Below are 25,990 nucleotides of genomic sequence, written 5' to 3'. Positions count from 1 at the left end.
CTACATCCTGCTGTTTTCCCCTAATAATATTGTTAAATATTAAGATCCGTGATCTTCGTAGCCTATGAACATCCTTAGCTTTAATTAAACATTCATGAGTGCCCATCAATCAAATGCATGTAAAGTGTTAAGCCAAACCTACCAAACAAAAAGGGGTCATGTCATTTTACTGTTCTTATTACTGTTGCTACAACTGTATTGCCCAATGAGTCTCAGGTTGCCTAAACATGTTGGTTGGTAGTGAGTGTGGATAAGCCCTCTGTCCCATACCTAATACCTCATAAGATTATCATTCAATCTCAGTCATTAAGTCATCCGTAGGAAGTGGAAAATGTTTGAGCACACAGGACTGTGATTATGTTTGTACAGTGGAACGTTAATGACAGGTTTTGTGTATGGTATTGTAATTTCCACTAAGCCTATTCTATTGTATTAAGTGACACACATTGCTAAATTAAATTTTATGGTTGACTGTGGAATTTGGAGTCACTGACCTCTGTGGAGCTGTTTACTGTGGCTCTAATCACACAACATAAATACAGATATATGCTTTTTTTTTTTTCCAACAGTCATTGCAAAGATATCATGTGATTTTATGTGCAATGGGTTGCTGTAAAAAACAAACAAAAAAATTGGGAATATCACTAGGGAAATGTGTAAAATATGGCTGTTCAGACCTGTAAAGTATAAACCGCTGGACAGAAATGCATGCATACTTGCATCAATGCGTAAGGGTGCACTGGGTGTGAGATAAAGGGTAAAGGAGGGCTGACAAATTTGAACCTCTGCGGTTATGGCAGTGCAGCAGACTGGAGGAGGACTCAGAGGGAAAGAATGATGAGCACCTCGGCAATGGGGAGCTTTGGTCTACATCACTGATAGATTAGTCACACCATACTGCTCAAGTCCAAAGACCTCACCCACCCTTGCCCTCATAAGTTGGGCATGAAGCTCCAGTTGTGCTCAGATGTTTACAGGCATTCATCACGGGCATGGATGTCATGGGAATTTGGGTTTTTTAAAGATTTCTTTGAACTGTTCTTTTTCCAGGTTGGAATGATTGTACAAAATGCATCTTTAATGGCTTAAAAAACATGAATTTAGTGCACCAGTTTGAATATATTTTGGATTTCCTCTCATTTGCATGGGGTCAAAGCATACATGCTCAATTCACTAATATTTGGTTAATTATCCAGTATCAAGTTGCACCTCAATTAGATGCTTTTGGTAGCTATCAACAAGCTTCTGGCATAATTGTGCCTGGATATTTGACCACTCTTCTCAGCATGTTTGGTATACTTCATCTAAATCGGTTAGTTAACTGGCAAATACTCTGCTTTCAAGCTTATTCCACAACCTGTCAATAGGGTTGCAGTGAGTTCTTTGGGAAGGCCATTCCAGAAGCTTTAATTAGCCTGTTTATCCATTTGATGTGTGTTTGTTATCACTGTCCCATTACAACACCCAGTTGTTTCCAAGTTTCAACCATCCAGCTGTTGATTTAAGGTGGAGTTAAAGAATTTAGAGGCAGTCCTCCTCCTTCATTAATCTAACCATTTTGTGTAATATACCAGCACCAGTGGCAGCAAAATAGCCCCAGAGCATGATGCTAACACTACCATGCTTGACTGCTGGTACAGTGTTCTTAGATTGAAAGCCTCACCTTAACTCATCCAAACATACCTCTTCTCATTGTGGCCCAGTAGCTCATTATCTTTCTCGCCTGACCATAAAACTTTTCTTCAGAAGGATTTGACTTGTCCATGAGAGCAAACGTCAGTCAAGCTTGAAGGTGTCATTTTTGGAGGAAGGCCTCCAAAAGGCCTTTTTCTTGGTGGGTACCCTCTCAATACACGAAAATTCACAATAAATATAAAATTTAAGCACCCAAATCTTGTGTTTTTTAAAGTAATTAAAGATGCTTTCTGTACAATATTCCACCCCTAAAAAAGAATAACTCAAAGAAATCATTATAAGCCCATAATTACCATGATATTCATGCCCAAATTGAGTGCATGTAAACTTCTGACCTCAACTGTACATGCATAAAAAAAACTAGAACCTTGCACAGAGCTTGGTAGGGAGGCTGATGTTCAGTCTTCACATGCAGAGCAAATGCCAAATGCTGTCTGCTCACAGCACTCACTTGTGTGTGAAGATAAACACGAGTTACTTAAAAAAAATCATTATAGGTAGGATACTTTTGCTGCTGGTGTTCTAACTGAGGGATATGATGCTAAACAAGGCTCTAGTCTCATGATGGGCTATTTAAGTGCCAGTATTTATGACAAACAGAAAGAATATAAACATATATATCACATTTCAAATCTATCTTTTTTGAACTGACCTAGTTGCTCTTTTAGGATGTGATTAACTTTGCACAGGCAGGGGCAACAGTAGACACACTTCCAGCTCTCTCTCTCATTATTATTTGTTTTCATTATAACTGATTTATTAAAGCTTCGCCAGAACTAAATGACACTAAAGGTTGAGACATAATATTTAAAAGGTGATATGATAAATTTTCTACAAATAAACTCAGAAACTAAAATTGGGTTAACTATTTAGATTTGTTAATATAGATCTAAATAATAATATAGTATCCCGTGCTAACCACTTAACCTATGAACCGCATACAAGTATTAAAGTCTTGTACCCTTGAAGTCGTGCTTGAATTAGTCTGTCGCAGAGACACTGACTTTTATTTTGAAACGTTACGTTAGCGTAGGATGCGACGCAGGAAGATCCGCATTACGGTGCTGCCGAAGTGTTGTCATAACACAGAAGTGGCTAACGCTAATGTTTGCTAAGTAATTAGCACGGCAGGTGAGTGCATTTTTTTATTTAAAAAAATATCTGTCAAAATTCAGCTGAACCGCGACGTGTGTGTTGACTGTTAGGATAAGGCAAAATAGTGCAGACAAGCGGGTTGACATTCTCTCCTGAAATTATTTGGGCCTTGTCAGTTAGCAGATCGCTAACATCTACTAGTTAACTAGCTGCTAGCAATGACGAGCTTTTGTAGCCAGCTAGCGACTGCGATTCCGTTTGTTTATGTTAGCTGTGCGGCGGCTTGTGTTTTTTTTCCTTAGTTAACATATTAATTAATTACGTAATAATTTATGGTACTTAAAAATAGTAATTTTGAGTAAAAATAACAACGTAGGAAACTTGTCATTAAAACGTTAAAAGAGAAGTCCGTTTGAGCCTTAATGTTGGCTAGCTCCTTTACGGTAGGTGGACATATTCTGTTGTCGGCTTACTAGCGGTGAGCTACGGCAAAGCGTTACCATTAAGTAAAGTTTTTTTTATTAAAAAGTCTTAATTTCAGCATGCAGACATACAATGTTTAATATCATCACTTGGTTAAATTACAGTTACAGCTGAGACGTAAATAGCAGACCGCAGCATACATTGTGTGCTTGTTTGTGATGTTGTTAGGCCTTGCTAATGTTATCACGTAGGCCAAACTTTGAATCGGGGTAGGACCGAACAGCTGTTGGAGGTATTTTAAGACATTATTACTGATCGGGCATACTTGTTTTAGAGGCAGCTGTGCGATAGTCATTGTATTGTCAGTGTGAAATAAAATTTGTTAATATTTCTGTCATTAAAAACCTGTAGTGTTTTATCCTAAATCTTGTGTTTAGCTCTTAAAATGTCAGATAAAAAAAATCTTTGTTCGGCTTATTTAATTACAAATGTTATTTGTTAAAACGTATCTTTATAGAAATGCACATTTGTGTTCACTGAGAATCCCAAAGATTCTTTAGAACTTTTAAATAACTTAAAATTTATTTTAAGTTGGGGATTCCCAGTATGCAGCCATTCTCTGTAAATGGTACTATTTATCGATAGTCATGGCAATTTGCACATTAAAGAACATGAAACTGACCTCAGGCAAAGTATGCAAATGCTTTGTTATAAGGCTGGGGAACCCTGTAGTCAGTCTTAAGAGACTGAACAAGACACGTGGATGAGTGACAAAACATTCCTCTCATTGAAAATGCAACTTCCAGATGATATGCAGTGCTGTGCAAGAGCTACCCCTCATTCCATTATAATCATGTAATTTTTTTTCAAGTAGTCTAGTTCTCCAGGTTTTCTAAAGGGCATCTTTTACACTCATTTTTACATTTTTTTTTGTTGTTGTTGTTAGCTAACAGTCACCTACGAATGACTCGAGTGTAAAAAGGCACCAACACATCTCAAGGTTTCAACAAGGTTTTTCCAGTGTTGTATCTACACATGAGTGAAAATTTGGCAATGAACCAATTTAGGATTGCATCTTTAAGCACTTTGTTAATAGGAGCCTGTTGCAGAAACACATAAGTTGTTGAATCAAAGTTAGATTTTTTTTGGTTCAAATCATGGTTGGTATTTACAGAGGAGGTAGGGCGAGAATGTCAACTGTCTGTAAAACATGGTGGAGGCTGTCTGGGTTTGCATTTCACCCAGTGGTGTTGGAGATCATGTCAAAATTGCTGGAATTTGAACCACCATGAAATAAGATGTGATTGGAAGAACTTAATTTTTCACCATGACAATGATCCCAAACACACTGCCAGTACAGTAAAAGCATACCTAGATAGAGAACACCAACATCCAAAGAAGAACTTTAAATATTCCTTCAAGAAGCCTGGAGAACTATTCCTGGAGACCACACAGAATAAATTACAAGAAAGCTGCTTAAGAGAGTTCAGGCTGTGTTATTATAAGTAGGCATATCAAATATTTCTTGTAGAATGTAAACAAATGATTGGTGGCTCAATACTGCATGCTACTGTATCATGACTACAGTTTCAAAAGTCTTTCAAATAAATATCAAAACATTTAGTTAATAACATATTTCTGTTTTTCTAGGTGTTATTGTTATTGTGTGTGCGGGTTCCAGCCTGAACCATGGAACAGTGTGCATGTGTGGAGCGGGAGCTGGAGAAGGTGCTCCATCGCTTTGTAATGTACGGCCACCAGTCTGAGGAGAGGCTAGATGAACTCCTGCGCAGCGTCTGTGAGATACGAGGACAGCTAGTTGCTTTTGGTAAGACTGAACACTGTTAGTTTAATATGTATCAATGATTGAAATTGTATGGAAGGTTCGTGGTCTCTCTGTGCTCCATCTTCTCTGGTTTGGCACATTAAACCTTTACCTTTTTTCTCCAACAGGAGTACAAGATGCGGATTTATCGGTCCTATCACAGACTATGGCGCAGTGTTGTAAAAATATCAAAGAAACAGTGCAGATGCTAGCCTCTCGACACAAGGACATCCACGGCAGTGTGTCTAAAGTTGGCAAAGCCATCGACAGGGTGAGGAACGGCTACAAGTTTCTCTTCAATTTTCCTTGAAAATGTTTTAGAACATGTCCGTCACCTCTGGCATGCTTTTCTGTAGAATTTCGATGCAGAGATCAGTGCTGTTGTGGCAGAGACCGTGTGGGACACCCCAGAGAGACAGAAATACCTGAGTGAATCCATTGTGGAACACCTTTACAGACAAGGGATGCTTAGTGTAGCAGAAGACCTTTGTCAGGTAAAAAGCTGAAACCTCCAACCTTTATTTTTTATTTATCTATTTATTGCAAAATATTTTTGGCTGAAATGTTGTGTAATGCTGTTTTTGTGAAGATAAGTCTTAGAAATTCTTAAAAGTAGTTTTATTTTCTAGGAGTCTGGTGTAGTTATAGACATGAGCATGAAGCAGCCTTTCCTGGAGCTAAACAGGATCCTCGAAGCTCTGAGGATGCAGGACCTTAGGCCAGCACTAGAGTATGTGGTCTTTCTGTATCTATTGTTTTAATCATCTGCTTCCTTCTAACACAACTGATAAATCTTTAGTTGAGGAGTGTTTACATTCAGTAGCTGAGTGTTTCTTCCGTGTCTTTGTAGGTGGGCTGTGACGAATCGGCAGCGTCTTCTGGACCTGAACAGCAGTTTAGAGTTCAAGTTGCACCGCTTGTACTTCATCAGCTTGCTCAGTGGAGGAATCAGCAACCAAATGGAGGCCTTGCAGTATGCCAGGCACTTCCAGCCCTTTGCTTCACAGCACCAGAGAGGTAAGCATTATAGTATCTCCATGTAACAAGAATTTAGATATTTTTTTTCTTTTTGTGTGTGTGTATTTTCCACCACTTTTATGTATTCATTTTTTGAAGACATCCAGATTCTGATGGGCAGCTTGGTGTACCTGCGTCATGGCATTGAAAACTCACCGTACCGCAGCTTGCTGGAGACAAATCAGTGGGCTGAGATCTGCAACATCTTCACCCGGGACGCCTGCGCTTTGCTGGGCCTCTCTGTAGAATCGCCACTAAGTGTTAGGTTAGGAAAAACATGAACAGTCAACTAGATCACCTGTCATCAAGTTTAACACCGGAAGTGGAACAGTTTTTAGTGTCATCTTTATGCTGTCTTATCAACAATGCCATATCTGTTTCTCTGCAGTTTTGCATCTGGATGTATGGCCTTGCCTGTGCTGATGAACATCAAACAGGTGATAGAGCAGAGACAGTGCAGTGGAGTGTGGACACACAAAGACGAGCTGCCTGTAAGTCCTTTTAGAGTTTTTCAAATGCAGTTATCCCTCCTCAGAATAATTTCTGAGCCGTTAGCTCACTCGTGTCCTGTCTGTACCTGACAGATTGAAATTGACCTCGGGAAGAAGTGCTGGTACCACTCTGTGTTCGCCTGCCCAATTCTTCGACAGCAAACATCAGAGAGCAATCCTCCCATGAAGCTCATCTGTGGACACGTCATCTCCAGAGATGCTCTCAACAAACTAACCAATGCTGGGAAGTAAGTCAGCAAAAAAGGAATTTATTTATTTTGGAAGTCGGTGTTGGTTTGAAAGCACTTTTACTATTTTCCAGGATCAAAACGTTCAGATTTACTAGTCACCCAGATGCAAAGAAATTTAGACTTATAAGTTACATGCTGAGTCTGATGTTGACTGTAATTTCAGTCACTGCTTTCCCAAAAGATTTATTCCTGAACAAAATTATAATTGCAGTTAGAAAATAAAATGCAAGTGGTTCACTGAAAGGTACAAATGTAGGATAAAAGAATTCAAAGATGCTAACACCTTGACTCTTGTCCTCCTCAGGTTGAAATGCCCATACTGCCCCATGGAGCAGAATCCGTCACATGCCAAGCAGATCTACTTTTGATACGCTACTCTCTCCTCATCAAGGATGAAGTTGCCTGGAGCTGTTTGCGTCTCCAGGACCTTTTGCTCTGACCCTTTTCCTCTGTCCCTGGCCTTCTGGCCTGTTATGGTAAGCATTAAGGTTTTTTTCCCCAGTGCTCCTCTGGACTGCCTTGGGCATCCCGTCACCCACCTTGGACCCTCTAACTTTGCATAATATAAGGAGTCCAGAAAGGGATGGTCCATTGACAAACCTGTAGTAGAGTGAGGAGTCAGTCGGTAATGGGAACATCCTCACGAAGCAGCACCTATGAGAAAGGATCATCTATTGGAAGTCATTTGCAAATACCTGCAGAGTTAAATGCTTATCCTTTTCAAGTATGTAATACTTGCTAGTGTTTGCTTTCTTGGCTTTATCAACTTAATTTGAGTTTGATGACTGCTTCTTTTTTTTCTTTTGTTTCTTTTCCTTTTATTTTGTTGGACAAAAGCAGAATGATAATGAATGGGTGTAGAGTGTGGGTACATGGTGTAGATAAGCAGTTTCTGATTTCAGGTTGGTAATAAACTTCCGTTATACATGAAAGCAACATGCTGAGTTACAAACTATTGAAGGTGTATTATTTGCTGGTGAGGGGAAACTGAAGGTCTCTCTCGAGCCGAACTCTGATTGTGACCCATTAGTCCTCCATAGTGTAATAAAGTCCTCACGTAGCTTAAAACTCACTGTCAGCTGATGCATCTGTTCAGATCAGATTATCCATCGACGGTGGGAACAGCTTTTCTTTTGTGTATGACCACACCAGCAAAACTTTCCTCATTATAGAAGCCATTTGTCTTGTTCTATGTATGTATTTAACAAATACTGAAAAAGCAAAAAAAAAAAAAAAAAAATATATATATATCTATATATACTACTGTGAAATGTGTTTTGTTCCTGTTTTCTTTTGGGGTTTTTTAATCACAATCACTGCAGTGGCTTGTGTAAAATAGTAAACAGAAGAGCAACAGGCACATTCAACACTACTACTGCGTAACTTTGAGAGCCGACGACTCCACAGTTCACATCACGGCTGCGCCATCGCTTTACTGTGCCCCCTTGTCGTATGTCCTGAGCTTGCACGCCATGTGATTTGGAGATGTAAATTGGTGTGATGGTAGCCGCATGGTCTGGCTTGCAGTGACTGTAGGCTTGTGGTTAAGCTTTACTTTTTGTGGATACAGAAGCCCTCTGGTCACTGTGGCTGTTGTTTAATATATAGAAAACGCCTCTGCTGCGTAGGGTTGGCTTTTATTAGAGATGGAGTCCGAATAAGTGACATTTAAAAACCCCCTACATTTCCTCAGGGCTCATTGTAACAGTTCATACCACACTTTGCATTTAGTATTAAAGTTGTACATTTATAAAAGGAGTCTTGAACAAAGATTATACATCTATAGATGCAGATTGCTTTGAAGGTTGTGGAACCTGTGTGTGTGTGTGTGGATAAACAGTCAATTTCTGCAGTCTCACAACATCCAAGGCAATGTTTACCATGTTTAGATGTTAATAGTGCAAGTTCCTAGTGATGTCACCTCGCACATTAGTGAGGCTTTTTTTTTCTCTCTCAGCAAGCACTGCACCAGCATTACTCAGCTTTAGGTTTGATTTTGAATCAGTTCGGCTTTGTGTGGAGTTTCCTCTCCGCTTTCCCCCTCTTTGGTTGACAATCATTCTCTGCTTCTTTGACTGTCCCTGCAGATAGACCGCTAGCGCTTCGTACTACATGTATTAACTTTTTTTTTTTTTTTTTAAAGCTGAATGTGTGTGTTTCCTGCTTTTGTGTTATGCGACTTTTATTGTAAATATTTATCCTCTAACATGTTTCATATACTTGCATCTGAAATTAAAATAAAAATTTATACTCCAGTTGGTTTATGGAGGCTTGTACTGGGACTTGGTGATGGACTGCTCCTGCCACACGGGGAGGGATTTGTGTAGCTACCACTTGGTGGCACTAGTGTCAATCTAAATAGCGTTTGTGTTTGAGAAAACAGATTTGTATTCCAGTTTCACAGCAAGAAATGTTATCTTCTGAAATAATTCACTAATATTTAACAAGCACATTAATTTATTTGATAAACCGTGGTGCTGCCTTGCAGCACTGCAGTACTCCCACAGACTGACAGCATGTGAGAGGTAAGAATCTTTCCTCATCCCACTTCAGTAAATCACTCAGCCTCTCTGGAGCTGCACGGTTATATTAAGCCTTAGTTTATATAATGTTTTAAATGCCATGGTAAGGGCCTGTGAGTCAGCTGCAGCTCGTATCTATTCAGATTATCACCCTGCATTATGGACTTACATGTGCTCTGCCTTTTTCTCACTTTTGTGTTTCCATTGCACATTTTTTCACCTGGAAAAAAGTCAGGTGTTAAACCTTCATTCCTGCCAACATTTTCTTGGCATTCAGTTCAGGCTTGTGCATTTGTTGGTTTCTACAGAGGCACCCCCCCACCAATCGGGGATCCTCCTATGTTTCCATCTGAGCTGACCTTCCACCTCTTTCCTGTCTGTACTGCAGGCGATGGTATGTGAGGGCTGGCTGAGGTAGAACAGGGAGGGCCTCTGGGAGAGAGTGAGATAAGGATCCAAGGATAAACCCCTAAAAGCCATATTAGTCCCAAAAGCCTGTACAACTCTGTCATAAAGCTCCTATCAGCGGGCTTTATTGGTATATTCTCTGTGGATTTTAAGCCCCTTCAAAGCAGGCAGGTCGAGTCCTTGAGCAAATACCATCAGTCACCCTTCTAACGTTTTCTCAAGTGATTTCTAGCCGTTCAGTTTGGGCTACGCTGTATAGAAAAGGGATATTGTAACACTTTTTTTCAGCCCAGATTTACAAAAAGGGATCTGAGCTGATTTTGCTCTTCTTCAGGAATAATTCACAAACCGAAAACAAATCTTTATACTGTACAGTTTTATTTCCAGTAAATAGATGTGAATCACAGTATGCGGAAAGGTCAAATGAGAGCTGGTTTTTGAATGTTTATAATATCAATAATAACAATACCAGAGGACATATTTTCACTACGGGCATGCATTTGATGTTATGTGCTGGGTTTGTGCAACAAATCGCACCAAATAAGCATGGCAATCATAAATGCATCTACCGATTGATTTTGTTAAAGTATGCATATTTAAGACGACAGTGCTCTTGAAGTACCATGGCAAATAAAAGTTACAGTTATGTACAAAATACATATTTATATATAAACCTCACCTGTCTGGAAACTGAAGGAAGTAAGGTGAGTATTTCCAGTTTACTATGCACAGTTTTCTCTGCCTTGGCACCATTCTTCAGAATTAACCCAAAGAAGCTGTTTGCTCCAAAGGTCCAGGTGAACCCTGAATTTATAGATAGTCTGCAAACACTGAAGAGGCTGTGAGATGTTAACTACTGTATAATCCAGGGGTCCCCAATCCCAGTCCACGAGGCCCAGTGTGCCTGCAGGTTTTAGATATCACCCTGGGTCAACACACCTGAATCACATGATTAGTTCATTACCAGGCCTCTGGAGAACTTCGGTACATGTTGAGGAGGTAATTTATCCATTTAAATCAGCTGTGATGGATCGAGGACGCATCTAAAACTTGCAGGGCCCTCGTGGACTGGGATTGGGGACCCCTGGTATAATCGGTCAGGCTCAACCCAAATCAACACAAAGCAGTCACAATCATCATGTCAATTTTCTCATTTACAGGTTTATCAATAAAAAGAAGTCTTAAGTTGGACCGTTTAGGTGCTTGGCTGTATTTTTTTTCTTTTTACAGCGTTAACACAACAAAGATAGACGAACCTCAATATCACTTGGCTCTGTGTGAGGTTGGGGGTCCAGCTTTAGCAGGAAAAGGGTTTTAATTAAACAAGGGTGGAGTGGAAGAGATGGAAGAAGGGTGAGCAGTTTGTGGAAGTCCTTCTGTACCATGAAAAGAAGAAAAAAAATCAAAAGCTAATTATGCTAAAAATAAATACTCTTCAGTAAGTCCAGGTTGACTTACTTAATTTGGGATAATAGATATAAATTTTGATGTGATAATTAAAAAAAATGTAGCACATTAAATTTTGACCTATTTTTGTTTTTTTTATGGTCATCACTTGGAGTAGCGTATGATAGCGTATGATGCTTGTTTTTGGACTGAATGTTTGGTATCACATGTTTTTGGACTTATGGTTCAAGTCAAGAATTGGATTACACACAAAGTATAAAATCTGACTAATAATTTTACAGTTTTGACTTGTTAAATCAAAATTTTTAATTATTTATCCTTTATTTTGACACAAGTCTTTTAGTTTTTATTATTATTATTATTGTTATTATTATCAGTAAATATTTGCTTGTTATCTCACAATTTTATTACAGCAACATCAATTCATTTGATTTTTTTGCCCCCTGTCCTGGCAGATATGGTCTTCCATAGACACACTTTGCATTGCAAACAAGTAAGTCACAGTCAAATTTCCGATGATTCGATCCGCTCTATCCACGGCAGACCAGGGGAAGGTGTGTCCTCTTGTTTGTCACCTGCTCTCTCTTTCCTAAGCTCTGGCGCTTCTTTTTCCAAAGTGCCATCTCTGCTTCCTCCGCCTGCTCCTCCACCTTGTTGCTCGCTGCTCGCCCTCAGCTGTTGCACTTCCCTCTCGAGCGCTTCGTTGCGGTGGTACATGTCTAAGTAGCTGGCCTGCAGCTCCTTCTGGTAGCGGATGACCTTGTCCTTTTCCATCTGCCACGTGTGCCTCTCTTCCTCGAAAACCATGGCCTGGGCCTCGCTCTGGCGTCGCTCCAGCAGCAGTTCTGCGCGCAGACGCTCCTCTGTGGGGCCCCCGCACCCTCCTGCAGAGAAAGTGGTTCACATGGCTTCAGCTAGAGCCATCGGGGGGGGGGGGGTTATGATGAAAAACACTGGCTGATTTTAAATTCCTGCCCCGGTTACTGAAACGACCTGATTTTTGGGTTGAAACATTGAAATGTCAGAACTGAAAATAAGCCAATCATCTATCTGAGACGACTCGCTTAGTTTAATTTTAAAAACACATCTGTGGCCTACAAACACTGTGGTGTGAAAGAGCTGCTGTGCCCAAAAGTGCAACTAACCCAAATATATGAAGACATGAGAGATGTAACTCTACCTATCGCCCGAGCAGATGGATTCTCTTCAGCTTCTTTTTCGTCTTCGTGTGCGGCCTGAGAAGGTCGTCTGTGACGCTGTGTCCCCTGCAGGACAAGCTTTAAAGCATCTATCTGGCATTCCCTGTTGCGCAGCTCTGTTCGCGTCTCCCTGAGCTCTGTCTTCACCTGGAAGATCTCACTCAGCTTCTGAGTTACCTCTGCCTGGGAGTCCCTCAGCTGCTGCTTCAACAAGGAGATCTCCCCTGACTTCTGGCAAACCTGAGAGGGAGAGAGTCAAAGGGAAATGAAGGAGGCTAGGGGTCGCCATGATTCAAAAAGGACAAACAAGGAATCCAGATATCTTGTCTCTTCCCTGTAGTTACTTTTATGTGCTTCTCCCTGCCCTGAACTGTGACTGCCCTGGCCTTCCACGGCCTCACCTCCCACTGCGTCTCCTCCAGAGTCGGACTGGTTCGCCTGGGCACTGCTCCAGCCTCCCGGCACATTTCCTTTCTCATGCCGTCGAGCTCCTCTTGCAGCCGGTTCTTCTCCTGCTGGACCTTAAACAGCTGCAACTGCAGGCTGCGCTGGGAACGCTGGGCATGCTGGGAAACCTGACGCAGCTTAGCAGCATACAGGCGCTTCAGCTCCTCCACCTCCTTCTCCCACAGACGCTGCTTCCCTTCAAACACCTGAACGCGGTGGAGGAGATGAAAAGGTCAGACGTTAAAGGGTGATGAAGACGAGTGCGTAGACTGATGCTGAAGAAGAAGATGATTAGAGTCACCTGTGCGATGGCACCCTCGCTCTCATCCAGGTTTCTCTTCATTTGCTTGAGTTCATGCTCTTTCTCCACCAGGCGCTCCTCCAGATCCCGCACCTGGAAAAGACAACAGCATGAAGCATTTAGGAATCTTTAAATCACACCCACCACTCATCCCCCCCAGCACTCACCACCTCCTCCACAGACAGGGAGAGCGTCCATTCATAAGGAGGTGGAGCCTCCGCGCTATATGGAGCAATACGGCTCAGAGTAGCCATGCTTCGACATGCCATCTCCCCAATAGGCACGCCCCCTGACCCCACAGCCTTCATTCCCAGAGAGGTGCGGTCCAGGGAGCCGATGGTATTGATGTGGCCCATAGATGCACTATTTTTTTTTAAAAAAAAGAAAAGAATCCACAAAGGCCATTAAAATCTCTTCTATTATCACAACCCACACAGTCATTAACCATAAAAAAAAATCAAATATAGCAACACTGCTTTTCAGCTCAAAGTATAGTTAAGACTAATACTGCAGCAGACCTGATGTGAGACAGGTGTGGGCGGAAGGGAGGTCGGTACGGCGGCAGGCTGCTCATGGAGTTATGGCCCGAGTCTGACAAGTTGTCATCTTCCTGGCCCATCCCACACACCGAGGAGAGGGCCTACACAGTCATAATTATACAGCTGTTCATCAGTGTAGCATTAATGAGCTGAAAAAAGTTTAATTTTAGCCATAAATAATGGATGGAAATGAATTTTATAATAAGTCGCGCATAGTTAATTGTTGTGCACCTATGATCTCGCTCCCCCGGCTCGCAACTCGCAGCTTTCCGCCAAGATTAACAAAGGTAAACGAGATAATAATAACAGGATGGATGAAGGTTGTAGCGTTAGCTCACCTTGTTGCCGGCTGACGTCGGTCCTCCGTGACGTGACGGTGAGGAAGAAGAAGACGAGGTGGAGACCGCTTTGGGAACATGGGCATATGCTCTGTGCAAGCCGTTAGAGAGGCCATGATCCACGTCCTCTGATTTGGAAGACGGGTAGAGGTTTTGCATTGAGCTAAAATTCTTGGGGGTCACAGGCTTAAAGGCCGAAGACCTCAAACGTGCCTAAAGGAGAGGAAGCAAGATAGTAGCGAGAGGTGGCAAGGCTACAAAACATGAATCACAATGTCTCTTTTAAATCAATAGCGTTGATTAATTCAAGCAGGGAAATAAAGGTGCTATTTGATTGGTGCAATAAATTCAGAGCAGGTTGTCAATCTGTGCCAGTGAGATGGAAGATGTTTACAGCTATGTGACAACGCCATGGGGGTATTTCAGCATGCTGCCAGTGATGTATAAATGTGATATGGATCAATTTACCACAGCCCTAGAAGTATTTCACTGACTGTAAATCATTTCTAAAAAGGAAACAATGGGAAGTCATTCATCTGCATTTGTGCAGATCTGTGCAGAACGCCTCATATTGACTGTTGTATTGACCGTTGTAGAGAATGCTATAGGTAGTTTTACTCAAATTACTAAAAATATTGAGTTTTTTCTTATATTTACTGAGTCTCCTTGGTCATGAAGTTAACATTTTGACTTTTACAGTTTTAGTTGTATTTTGCAGCCATGTAATAAACTTGCTGAAAATGAGAATATTCTCCTTTGAGTTTCTTTGATACATCAAGAAATAAAACTTCTGAACGGATCTATTCGCAGTACTTTAAAGAAACATATTCACCTTTTCGTACTTGCCCGCGCTTGGCAGGGAGTTCTTTGTAAGATCTACCTCAGTGCCATCCTTATGGTAAACCTTAGCATAAACGTTATCCTCCTCCCGTGTGCTGACAGCGCTGAGGCCCGGGATAATATCCTTCTTGCCGTCGTTGCTCGGGCTCGCTTTAGGCTCTTTTCTGTTTGGAAGCAAAGTAAGCAAGCTTAGGTCAAGTTCTATCATTTTTATAACACCTTGCAGACTTTTTCACCATCAAAAACCTGCTGTTTCGAATTCCTACGAGGGAACTTTTTCCTCATCAGGACCCACCTGTTGATGTTGAGGTAGTTGAGCAGCTCTCTCTGGGTGAAGCCTTTCTTCAAGAGCCCGTTGCTGTGTTTTGGTCTCACCTGGGGCACTGCTCGGTTGCCTTTAGTCGGAGAAACATCCGGCCTCTCCACCAGACTGCCTACACTTCCCATGCCGCAACGTGGGGACAGGGGTGGGGCTGGGCAGGGGTCGCGGAAGTTTTTGCTGGGGCCACGAGTCAAAGGAAGAGTCTGGACCGAGGTTGCCATTGATTACAGGTCACAGTGGGGAGAGAAGGTGCTCTGTAAAAAAGAGGAAAAACAAAGAATTAGTTAATTTGATGTTTGTCCATAGCGTTTTCACTGTGGCTTCAAATGAATTGTTGACCTAGAGTGTCAGAGTTTTGTCATTCTTTAGTAGATAAACTGATCATAAATATTGCTAGTGGTAAATTTTATACATGTCAAACTATAGAAAAGGAGTCTGTGACTGTGGTAGCAGCTCTGCAGAGCTGCAAAGTCGAGCTTCCATTGTCATGCCATGACAATAAGCTGATGTTTACCACCAGCACTGTAGAAGGCATGCATTTACAAGGCATCTTTTGCATCGCGATGCAAATGCATGCAAACCAAAACACTGGGAGTAAATAGGAAGTAGAGGTCAGAGAATGAGTCACTGGATTAATACAATGGAAACCGCAGGGGTGGCTGTAGCTCAGGGGGTAGAGCAGGTCATCTACTGATCGGAAGGTTGGTGGTTTGATTCCTGGCTTCCCCTTGTCTACATGCCAAATATCCTTGGGCAAGATACTAACCTAAAATACTAAAATTGCTCTCTGATGCATCCAATGTGCTTGTGCACTTGAAGGCACAAGTTGTGTAAAGCGCTTTGAGTGCTCAGAAGAGTAGAAAAGCACTATATAAGAACCAGTCCATTTACCAAACCATGAATATCTGTATAACAACAGTTCCAACAAAGGGATGCTGGATGGTTCTCTTAAAAGCTAAAGCTATAACTGCCAATCACACAGGCACTGATACACTCATATACCATCAGAGATGCAAGCTTTAGAACAGAGCGATAAAAAACCGGATGGTCCCTCTCTGTGTCTGGAGGTCATGACATCTATGTTTTCCAAAAGCAATTTCAAATTCCGATTCTTCTGACCACATAACAGTTTTCTGCTTTTCCTATTTTAAATGAGCTTTGGCCCAGAGAAGAAGGCAGTGTTTCTGGATCACATTCACATACAGCTTCTTCTTGATAGAGCTTTAACCTATACTTGTGGATAGGGCTGCACGATTAATCGTTAGAAAATCTCGATTCATACTTATGTGCGATCTCATTTCCAAATGACAACGATTAAAAAAAAAGAAAAAAGACGACGACGATTGTACCGCATTTTGATCCGGGACGTAATCTGCATGAAAACAAGCGCTCACTCTTCCTGCTCAACAAATGACAAGGGCGGAGCCTTATACCACGTGATACAGAAGCTGTGCGCCGTGTGATGCTAAAATTAGCAGGGAAAAAACAACGGAGAGCACATCAGGGATGACAAGAAAGTGACAGGAGAAAATCCGTCCCGGTCAACTACCCAAACATCATTAACGGGAACCTTATACAGCGCTTCCCTATACCCGTCGAACTCCCGCAGGCACAAAGAAATTACGGAGCTATTACTTATCACCTGACCAAAGATATGGCTCCCATCAACACTGTGCAAAACGAGGGATTTAGGAAAATGATCAACACCCTAGACCATAGGTGTCAAACTCTGGCACGCGGCCCAAATTTGGCCCGCAGCCTAATTACATTTGGCCCACAAAGCCATACCAAATTACTATTAGAGCTGGCCTACTGGTATTATGCAGCTAATATATATATTGTTTAGTATTAAGCTTTGCTTGTTCCATATTCACTTTTTCAGCAAAACGTGTTTGAGTCCATAAGAAAAGATTAATTCTTATATCTGGAGGAATAAATATATTTCAATAAATATTAACGTTAGCCCGCGACTTTGTTCCATTTTTGAATTTTGGCCCACTGTGTATTTGAGTTTGACACCCCTGCCCTAGACGAACGCTACACAGTGCCGTCCCGCAACTATTTTTCTATTGTTGCACTACCTGCTCTATACACGCAGTGTCGAGCAACGGTGGAGACGGAATTTCAAGCAGTACAACATTTTGCGGCAACGACAAAACTTGAGACATTTGTTGTTTTATGTTTATTTATTGTTTTTATGTTCAGTCTCAACTGTTACAAAGTTGATGTGCAGTTAATAAGTGCAATAAATATTTATATTGGAAAAGAAAATCGTGAGAGAATCGTGATCTCAATTCTAAGCCACAAAATCGTGATTCTCATTTTATGCAAAATCGTGCAGCCCTACTTGTGGATATAATTTCGATGATATCATGTACTGTTGATAATGACATATTCAAGGTCTTTGCAATTTCATGTTGAGGAACATTATAATGAATTTGATAAACTATTTGTAGACCCAGTTTTGTGCAGATTTGTGAATACTCTTTTTATGCCCAGTCATGTTACTGAGCTTCTGCCAGTTAACCTAATAAGTTATAAAAGTGTTCCTCCAGCTTTTTTCTTTTTAGTACCACTTATTTTTCCATCTTTTAACTGCCCATGTTCCAATATTGGGGGGAATTGGGGTTGTAATAAATGTGCCAATCCATTTATAATGTCCTGACATATTTTACTGGAAAGATTCACATCCAGTATTTTTTAGATTTTCACTGTGGACCAAAATTTTGGAGCGACTGACACTGGCTTTTCTCCTTTGCTGAAATAAACCCCACCTCTTGCCCCTCTTACTACTGTTAGTGGATGTTAATCCTCTGAGGACGCGGTTGAGCTGACATGCGTTTCATCAGCTGTGTTTGTCTGTACAGACAGCTGTCCAACAGCACAGCTAGAACAACGCAGCCTCCCACTGCAGCCGAGCACAGCACTGCACTAGAAAACAAACTTGTAAAAGCTGAGCTCAATGCGCGTTAGACGACAGCAGTGAAACTGAAATGATGTAAAAAGAGGGCAAATCCCCAAACGTGTTTAGACGGTTATCTTTCTATCTCTGAGGCTTGAGTTATGTTTCCCCACAGGGAAAAGACCACAGGATTATGTGAAACGTGTATCCTGTCAGGGTAATGCTGTTTTCCTCTGAGGTCGGACAGCATATGTCCCATCGTAAGCCTGTTATGCAACTCTGATCCAGCTAGGTTACTACAACTCATTTCCTTAAAAAAGGCAGAGTGAGGTGCTTTTTGGTTGACAATGCACATTATGGAAAATCAAGTCCTGTGGCAGCTCATTTTCTTTGCAAATTTTCCTACCTTTCATGAAAGCCTGTCACACCGTGTGTTGTTTTATGACACTAAATTTACTGTTGGAAATACTCTCATTTGCATTATCTGTTGCCAAAACGAAACAAGCTGTTAAATCACCAGAGTACCCAAGTAAGAGGCCTGATTACTTTGTCAGCGTGTTCACCATACAGCCTCCCTCTCACTGCCGGCATATCCGCTCCTTTCCTTCTTTTCAGCAACCTCATTAAGGATCACTATTGATTTCACCCTTTTGACCCTCTCTCTTCCTGTGCATAAACACCCCAGCAGCCATAAAACGTTCTCGAGACCATAAAACACGCAAGTGCGCCGCAGCCTTTCCGACTATAAACAGGACCCGAGGGAGGAGGGGGTTCCCTTCATGTTCATCCAACTGATGTGGCACCTAAAGAACAGGTAGACTTCAAAGAGGCCATATAGGGACCTTTTACTTGTTTTAGCCCATTTACTACCAATCTTGAATACTTAGCATCGGTCCTGACCACACTTACTTGTCAGCAACTATTTGTATTTACATTAACAGACAGCCTGGGTGGAGGGGGGTGATAAATTTGCCTTCTTTGTGCAATTTATCACTATTTGAGACGCAGCTGCCAAAAAACACTCTAAGGTAAAAGTATGCCAGCATGAGACTGAACCTGACAGAGCAAGCATGATCTAAGAGAAGTGTGGGTATTTGATTATTTCTCTCCCAGGATGCTGCTTAGCAGGTGACTCATAAATCTCACAAGAGCATTGTAAAATGAGAGTTTTCTTGCTCCTACTGAAGCCTGCGTTAGTAAGAGCAATAATGGGAAAATAAGCAAAGACTAGTCAGTGGAACTGACTGCTAATCAGCAGCACATTTCCAGTTATGCAACAGCAAAATGCCATCAAAGTTAACACTATGTGCATTACTATGTGCATTACTTAGCAGGCACAAGCATGAAGAAACAGCCTGTACTTATTAAAGAGAAACTTCATGTGCAATTTCCATTTAAAATGTTGTGTTGCTTAACGATTTAAATGAATCTTGAAATTAGAAAAAAAAGTCAGCGTGCCGGGCAGGAATATATTGGAGATCAGATCTAGGATCATCCCAGCTGATGACTGGGCCTTCCAGCTGTTGATTCACGCTCGTGACATACTCGCATCCTTATTTTATTCTTACTTTCTACCACATTTGAGAACAGACACCCACAGTGGCACTCCGGCATTTCCTCTCGCTTCTAATACAATCCACATTTATCAAGTGCTGGCCTGCTGGCCTCAACAGTTATGGCAATTATGCAAATGGTTAAAATGGGCAGAGAGAGCTGTGCAAAGGCAGCTCCAGCCCACTCCATTCGGGGCTCTCAGCCAGGCCCAGATCAAAGCAGGCCAAGCTACTCATGTTTATATTCATGAGATACTATCCCCCCCCCCCCCCCCCCCCCCCCGAAAAGTTAAAAAACAAAACAAGACAAAATTTCCACTAAAAAATCTGCTTCCTAATAAGCCGATATAACATGCTGAGCTCAGGCTGAGGAAAGAAACCCGATAATCACTGGTACTGAATATCAGACGCTTTGTTAACAAGTGTGGTTCTCTGCTGCTGTCCATCTGAGACCTGGGTCAGAGAGTGACATGAACTATGTGAGTCAGCCTAAACGAGTGTGTGTGTTTGAATGTGTTTGACACCAAATGAATAAATCATGAGTGTGCCAAACCTAATGGGCACTGGTCAAGGTCTGACTCAGTATTTTTAGCCCGACTACTTTACTCGGCACGTGCCTTCTATCTACCAAATATACGAGAGCCCAATCGATTCTTGATGGGAAGCCGAGCTCGGGGTGAGGGGGTGGGCGAGGCAATGCTATTCCTTTTGGGTAGATAAGAGGATACAAATCCTTTCAGCAGGCAACCACAAGTCTTGAAGGACGGAAGAAATCTTGCATCCAGTTGTTTTCCATAATTGCTTTCTAGTTTATGGGCCCGAGTAAACTGGGAGACAAGGCCAGATTTACGGCCCAGCCCCGACTAGCCAAAGGGGCCCTGAAATGCAACACTCCCCCTTAAATCGCACACGTGCGTGCGTGCACATCAAAGCAGCACCTTCAACCAGCCTTGAACAGTTATAGTCCGATTCAAAGTAGTCTGCTCTTGATTTATGCTTCCTTTAAAGCAGCGATCAGCTTTTTTTAAATCTTTTTTTTAATTCAAGCCTTGTGAAGATAACAGATGCTTACTATGCTTTACACTTTCACATGCACACGCATTCTTCTGATCTGTTTCTTTGCAAGAGATGCACAGGGGCTATGTTTTGCTGGCACCACTTGTCAACTTTGTTGTACAGAGCTGACCATCACGTCCTGTCTCCAAACAACACCATAATTGCAATTTCCAAAATGAGAAAATATTAGTCAGGAGAGACATACTTCACACATCTTGCTAAACGAAAAAAAACCCTGCATGCGCCTTTCTCCGTGTCCTCTAGAAAACCATACCCTTACCACTTTACTGCAATCACAAAGAAAACAAAACACGCCTTGAAGAAGAGCACTTCAAGGACGATCCCTCCTGAGATCTTGTAATCAGACCTCCTGTATGCTTTTCAATGAAATGCTCGAGTTTGAAGAGGGAACATTTCAAACCCTTACAACGGGTCTCCGACAGAGGAGAGAATCGCGGTGAAGCCAAATTCCAAAGATGCTTAGCAGAACACAAGCTCGGGCTCGTCAGTGTTTGATGCACTAAAGGCTCACTCCCACGGACATTCACTCACACTTGTGTGTGCGCCGGTCACTCAGTGCACTCCCGAAAAAAAAGAAAAGAAAGAAAGGCATGTGCACAACTCGCAGCTCCAGATCCTCTGCCCTCTTCCCTCGGCACTCACTCTCTCGCTCCCCTGCTCATGATCAAAGTTTGTTTACATTTGTGGGGTAAGTTTTACAGGTTACATCTAAAACTCCCACACAGCACGCACTCTCTGTTTCATTATATAAGCTCTATCAAAGCTGCACTCGCTAGATTTTCTGTCAGTTGTGGAAAATGCAGCTGCTACCATTAGGCCGAGTTCTTTTATTCTACAGAGAATTCTGCGACTATATTTAACACCTACTCTGACAGCCTGTCCTGAGGGACACTTCCCATCAAAAAATAAGGCTGTGACAGCATCTTGTGGTAGTCATAATGCACAGTGCAAACACCTTATAGGAGCTGCTGAGCACGGTGGTGATGATTTGGGCTCGTTTTGCAGCACCTTGCAGTTGTTGAACTGACCATGAATGCCTCTGTATACCAAAGCATTCTGAAGTCAAATATGAGGCCATCTGTCTGACAGCTGAAGCTTGACTAAAATTGGGTCATGCTACAGGATAGTGATCCAGGCATGGCAGCAGATCTACAACAGAATGACTGAAAAAGAGAGTGTCGCAAAGGCCCAGCCAAAAGTCCAGTGTTCAACCTGCCTGAAATGATGTGGTGGGACCTTCAGAGAGCTGTGCACAAATAAATTCCTGCACATGATAATAAACTGAAACAACATCTGAAAGAAGAGTGAGAGACTGATAAAGTTATACATTAAACAATTACTTCAAGTTAATGCTGCTAACGGTGATTTTTCAAGCTAATGAGTCATGGCGTTTACTTAAGGATATACCTTGATATACCCACCACACTGGTCACTTTGCATATGGCCAGCAACGTCATCATTACAAAAATCAAGAGGTGCACTTTGTCCTACGGTGCCGTTCGGCAAGCACCGCACACCAGATGTAACAGAGTCCTCGGTGAATTTCCAGCACAAGCTCTATTCTTGTGTTAGTTATTCACTTAATTATAAATTGTTTAAAAACGTAATATACAGTAATTATTAATGTCCTACGTTAAAAACAGAGTTTAAGATGGAACTGATGTAAGTGAATGTGAGTCTCGTTTTATATGAGCGTGAATTGAGAGTCTAAATGTGTCAGCAGCAGGAGCAGCAGCAGCAGCAGTGTTTGGTAAGCTGTGCCTGAGGCCAATAGGGAAGGTACCTTATACTACACGTGAAGCAAAGAAGAGCTCTGCTCTGTGATTGACTGTTACATGCTAGTCTGTAATGAGTGAGTGTGAGAGTGTCTCTCTGGCTTTGGGGCATGACAGCACAGGAGTGCTATGCAGCAGTCTCTAATTATTAGCAGGTTATTCATTACAGACGGGCGATGTAGTTCCTCTCCACAGGCCCAGAGGCCATTCAGAAGAAACTAGACACTAAAGAGCAGGCTCATTAAATGTTATTTCTTCTGCGTCTCCGATGGTAGCTTTTATGTCATTTAGCATCTGTGAAGTCCAAACGGATGCAACTGGAAATGCCGCCTCAAGCACAAGTGCTTCTGGGTGATTCTTGTCTGTTTTCTAACTGAGGGACAGGGAGGGCGTCGCATGAAAGGTTAAACTTCATGTTATGAAACCCATGATGACAACTGGTCTGTCTGTGAAACATGGGCTATAATTTGCCTGATGGTTGGACGTGGCACTGCCCAGTGTTTGGTTTCACACTGCCCCTATTCTTGATTAATACGCCAGAGGTTAACGGAGGTTAAAGGTCATATTTTGTCATGGCTATAGATACATGCTACTGAGCAGATACCTGAGAGCAGACACAGACATTTCATTCTGCAACTTCCAAGAAGCAAGTGCCGATGGATTTTAGGAACCCTCGTCTGTAAACCCTACTATTACTGCACATGCTCGTTCATTATACGCTAAGCGGAAGGAAGGAGGCCGGGGACTGTGAGTGTCAGTACCACAGTCTAGGATGAGACAACAAAGATCCACGAATACATCAGGAAGATGACCTCAACCGACCGCATGCTCAGTGAATACCTCAGGCAGCAAAAACCCAAGAAAGAGGAGGAAGGAGAGGAACCATCATGGAAGGATAGGAAGTGGCTAACATCCAGAAGTCCTACCAGTGGCTGGACAAAGCTGGACTGAAAGACAGCACAGAGCACAATCATGGCAGCACAAGAACAAGCTCTGAGCACAAGATCCATAGAGGCTGGGGTCTATCACACCAGACAAGACCCCAGGTGCAGGCTGTGTAAAGATGCCCCTGAAACAATTCAGCATATAATAGCAGACTGCAAGATGCTAGCAGGCAGGGCATACATTGAACGGCATAACCAAGTGGCCGGCATAGTGTACAGAAACATCTGTGCCGACTATGGCCTGGAAGTCCCGAGGTCAAAATGGGAGATGCCCCCTATGGTGGTGGAGAATGACCGAGCTAAGATCCTGTGGGACTTCCAGATACAGACGGACAAAATGGTGGTGGCTAACCAACCAGACATAGTGGTGATAGACGTAGTGATACCGAATGACAGCAACATCAGGAAGAAGGAACATGAGAAGCTGGAGAAGTACCAAGGGCTCAGAGAAGAGCTTAAGAAGATGTGGAAGGTGAAGGTAACGGTGGTCCCAGTGGTAATCGGAGCACTAGGTGCGGTGGCTCCCAGGCTAGACGAGTGGCTCCAGCAGATCCCAGGAACAACATTCGAGATCTCTGTTCAGAAGAGCGCAGTCCTAGGAACAGCTAAGATACTGTGCAGGACCCTCAAGCTCACAGGCCTCTGGTAGAGGACCCGAGCTTGAAGGACAGACCACCCGCAGTGGCGAGAGGGGATTTATTTTTAATGATATCAGTGGCTGTTGTTTGATTTTAATTCATAAACTGTACCTATGGGGTCTGAAAAGCTGCAAAGCCAATGTGTCTATTAGCACCTGTGTTTTAAAAGGAGGCTCCTCTGCCTTAAAATTGAAGTTTGACTGTATAGAAACCTACAAGAAAGAAATTGTTAGAATCTCGCTTGATTTATGACTTCGGCAAACACTTTCCTACTGAGCTTATGGTCTTAATCACTGGTTACAGCATGATATCCATTTTGTAAATTATAGTTTCAGTTAGAGGAAAATGAATGATTAGGTAGGGTATGATTTAGGACTGGCGTACTGTGTGCTTGACAAGTTTCCACCATGCACTTAGATCCCAAATTTGTTGGAAAAAAACAACTTTATAATTTTGCCACCGCAGCAGTTTTGAAGTCAAACAATCAATATTGAAGTGAAGACTTTTAGTCGTAAATCAAAGGCTTTAGCAACAGTTTTGCATTGACTGTCTAGGAATTACAGCCACTTGTATACACAGTTGCCAATTTTCAGACTAAAAATTAATGGACAACTAACTGATAAGCGGTTTTATGGCAAAGTGAGGCCTGTTGCCTTATTATTTCAGTTATTATTGCAGTTTAGGTCTTTCACTGTTGCATTTCAGCCTCAGACAGTGCGAGTGATGGAGGCCATTATTAGGCTGGAGAAACAAAATAACACTATAAGACAGAGAGCACAAACTTTAAGAATAACCAAATCAACAGTCTGATGCATTCTTAAAAGGTAGGAATGCACTGGCCTGCTCAGCAACACCAAAAGACCTGGACGACCACAGGAGATAACTAAAGTGTACCATTGTCAAAGTCTACAATCAAGAGACAGAGAGGGTTTAGATGAGGCGCAAACCATTGCTTACACTCAAGAGTGAGTGGACCAGATAAGACAGAAATAACCTGAGAGAACCTGCTTTAACAAAGTATTTGAACAGATGAAACCAAAACACAAGTTATTATCTGTCAAATGTGGCAGGATAAATGTTACTGCATGTGCACGCATGTCTGCCTGTGGACCCTGGTCACTGGTGTTTATTGGTGATGTGACTGCTCACTGAAGTAGCAGGACGAATTCTGAAGTGCACAGGGCCATACGCTCTGCTCAGATTCAGACAAATGTTGCAAGACTCAAGGCAAAGCAATCGGATCTTATCAATGGACAAGTCTGTCACCTGATGTCAACTCAGAAGAGCATGCTTTTCAGTTATTACACACAAAATTGAAGGCTGAGAGACCCACAAACAAGCAGCAACTGAAGGTGGCTGCTGTAAAGGCCTGGCAGAGCATCTCAAGGGAGGAAACGGAACAATGGGTGACGCCTGTGGGTTCCAGATTTCAGGCAGTCACTTGTAGAGGGTTCATCCAAAAGAATCATCTGATTTTATAGTTTCTGCAGCTGTTCTTTGGTAATGGTTGAAACACATAGTGTGCGAAAGAGTGGATTTGTAAGTTTCAACACCACAACGGCCCATCTTTTATGTACTTTCATGTGGTGCAGTGCTTTACTTGAAATACCTCAAGGTCTCAATACCTCTTTTAGATTCAATTTAGCCAGTGAAGATAAACTAATATGGTAGAAAAATGCTCTTCAGATAAAAACAGAAGCCACTGAGCACCAGTACCACCAGTACCAGTATCAGCTGCATGTGGCATGTCACATATATTTACTACAAACTTTCCTGCCATGCATATCATTCATCTTGTTTTCCTTTTACTCTCAAAATTGATGTTGTCAGTGGATGTGAGCTGGCAACTTAATCACTCTGATCCCAGAGTAGACAGATGAGACCTCTAACTAATAATTTTCGCAGCTGGATCAACAATTACTGACCCAGAAAAGAAAACCACGAAACTTACGTGAAACTCAAAGTTCAGCAGGTTTTGTTT

At 42.1% G+C, this 25,990-nt stretch overlaps 2 protein-coding genes across 2 annotated transcripts; one reads left to right on the top strand and one right to left on the bottom strand.

The window, feature by feature from the left end:
• The first annotated feature begins 2,696 nt into the window (after window positions 1-2,696).
• rmnd5b (required for meiotic nuclear division 5 homolog B) lies at window positions 2,697-25,990 on the top strand. Its single transcript, XM_085132850.1, has 10 exons — window positions 2,697-2,826; window positions 4,864-5,041; window positions 5,167-5,309; window positions 5,395-5,532; window positions 5,668-5,768; window positions 5,889-6,055; window positions 6,155-6,320; window positions 6,444-6,546; window positions 6,640-6,794; window positions 7,102-25,990. Exons 2-10 carry the CDS (start codon window positions 4,903-4,905, stop codon window positions 7,163-7,165), a joined length of 1,176 nt encoding a protein of 391 aa, XP_084988976.1. The 5' UTR covers window positions 2,697-2,826; window positions 4,864-4,902; the 3' UTR covers window positions 7,166-25,990.
• Window positions 7,587-15,341, bottom strand: n4bp3 (NEDD4 binding protein 3). Its single transcript, XM_085132749.1, has 9 exons — window positions 15,094-15,341; window positions 14,791-14,962; window positions 13,959-14,171; window positions 13,600-13,721; window positions 13,249-13,444; window positions 13,082-13,174; window positions 12,735-12,986; window positions 12,315-12,573; window positions 7,587-12,018 (listed from the first exon to the last, which is right to left on the bottom strand). The coding sequence occupies exons 1-9, from the start codon at window positions 15,339-15,341 to the stop codon at window positions 11,639-11,641; spliced, it is 1,935 nt and encodes a 644-aa protein (XP_084988875.1). The 3' UTR covers window positions 7,587-11,638.

The sequence above is a fragment of the Neolamprologus multifasciatus genome, chromosome 2 (genome assembly GCF_963576455.1).
Source record: "Neolamprologus multifasciatus chromosome 2, fNeoMul1.2, whole genome shotgun sequence".
Taxonomy (NCBI): Eukaryota; Metazoa; Chordata; class Actinopteri; order Cichliformes; family Cichlidae; genus Neolamprologus; species Neolamprologus multifasciatus.
This window is presented reverse-complemented; position numbering and strand designations above follow the sequence as displayed.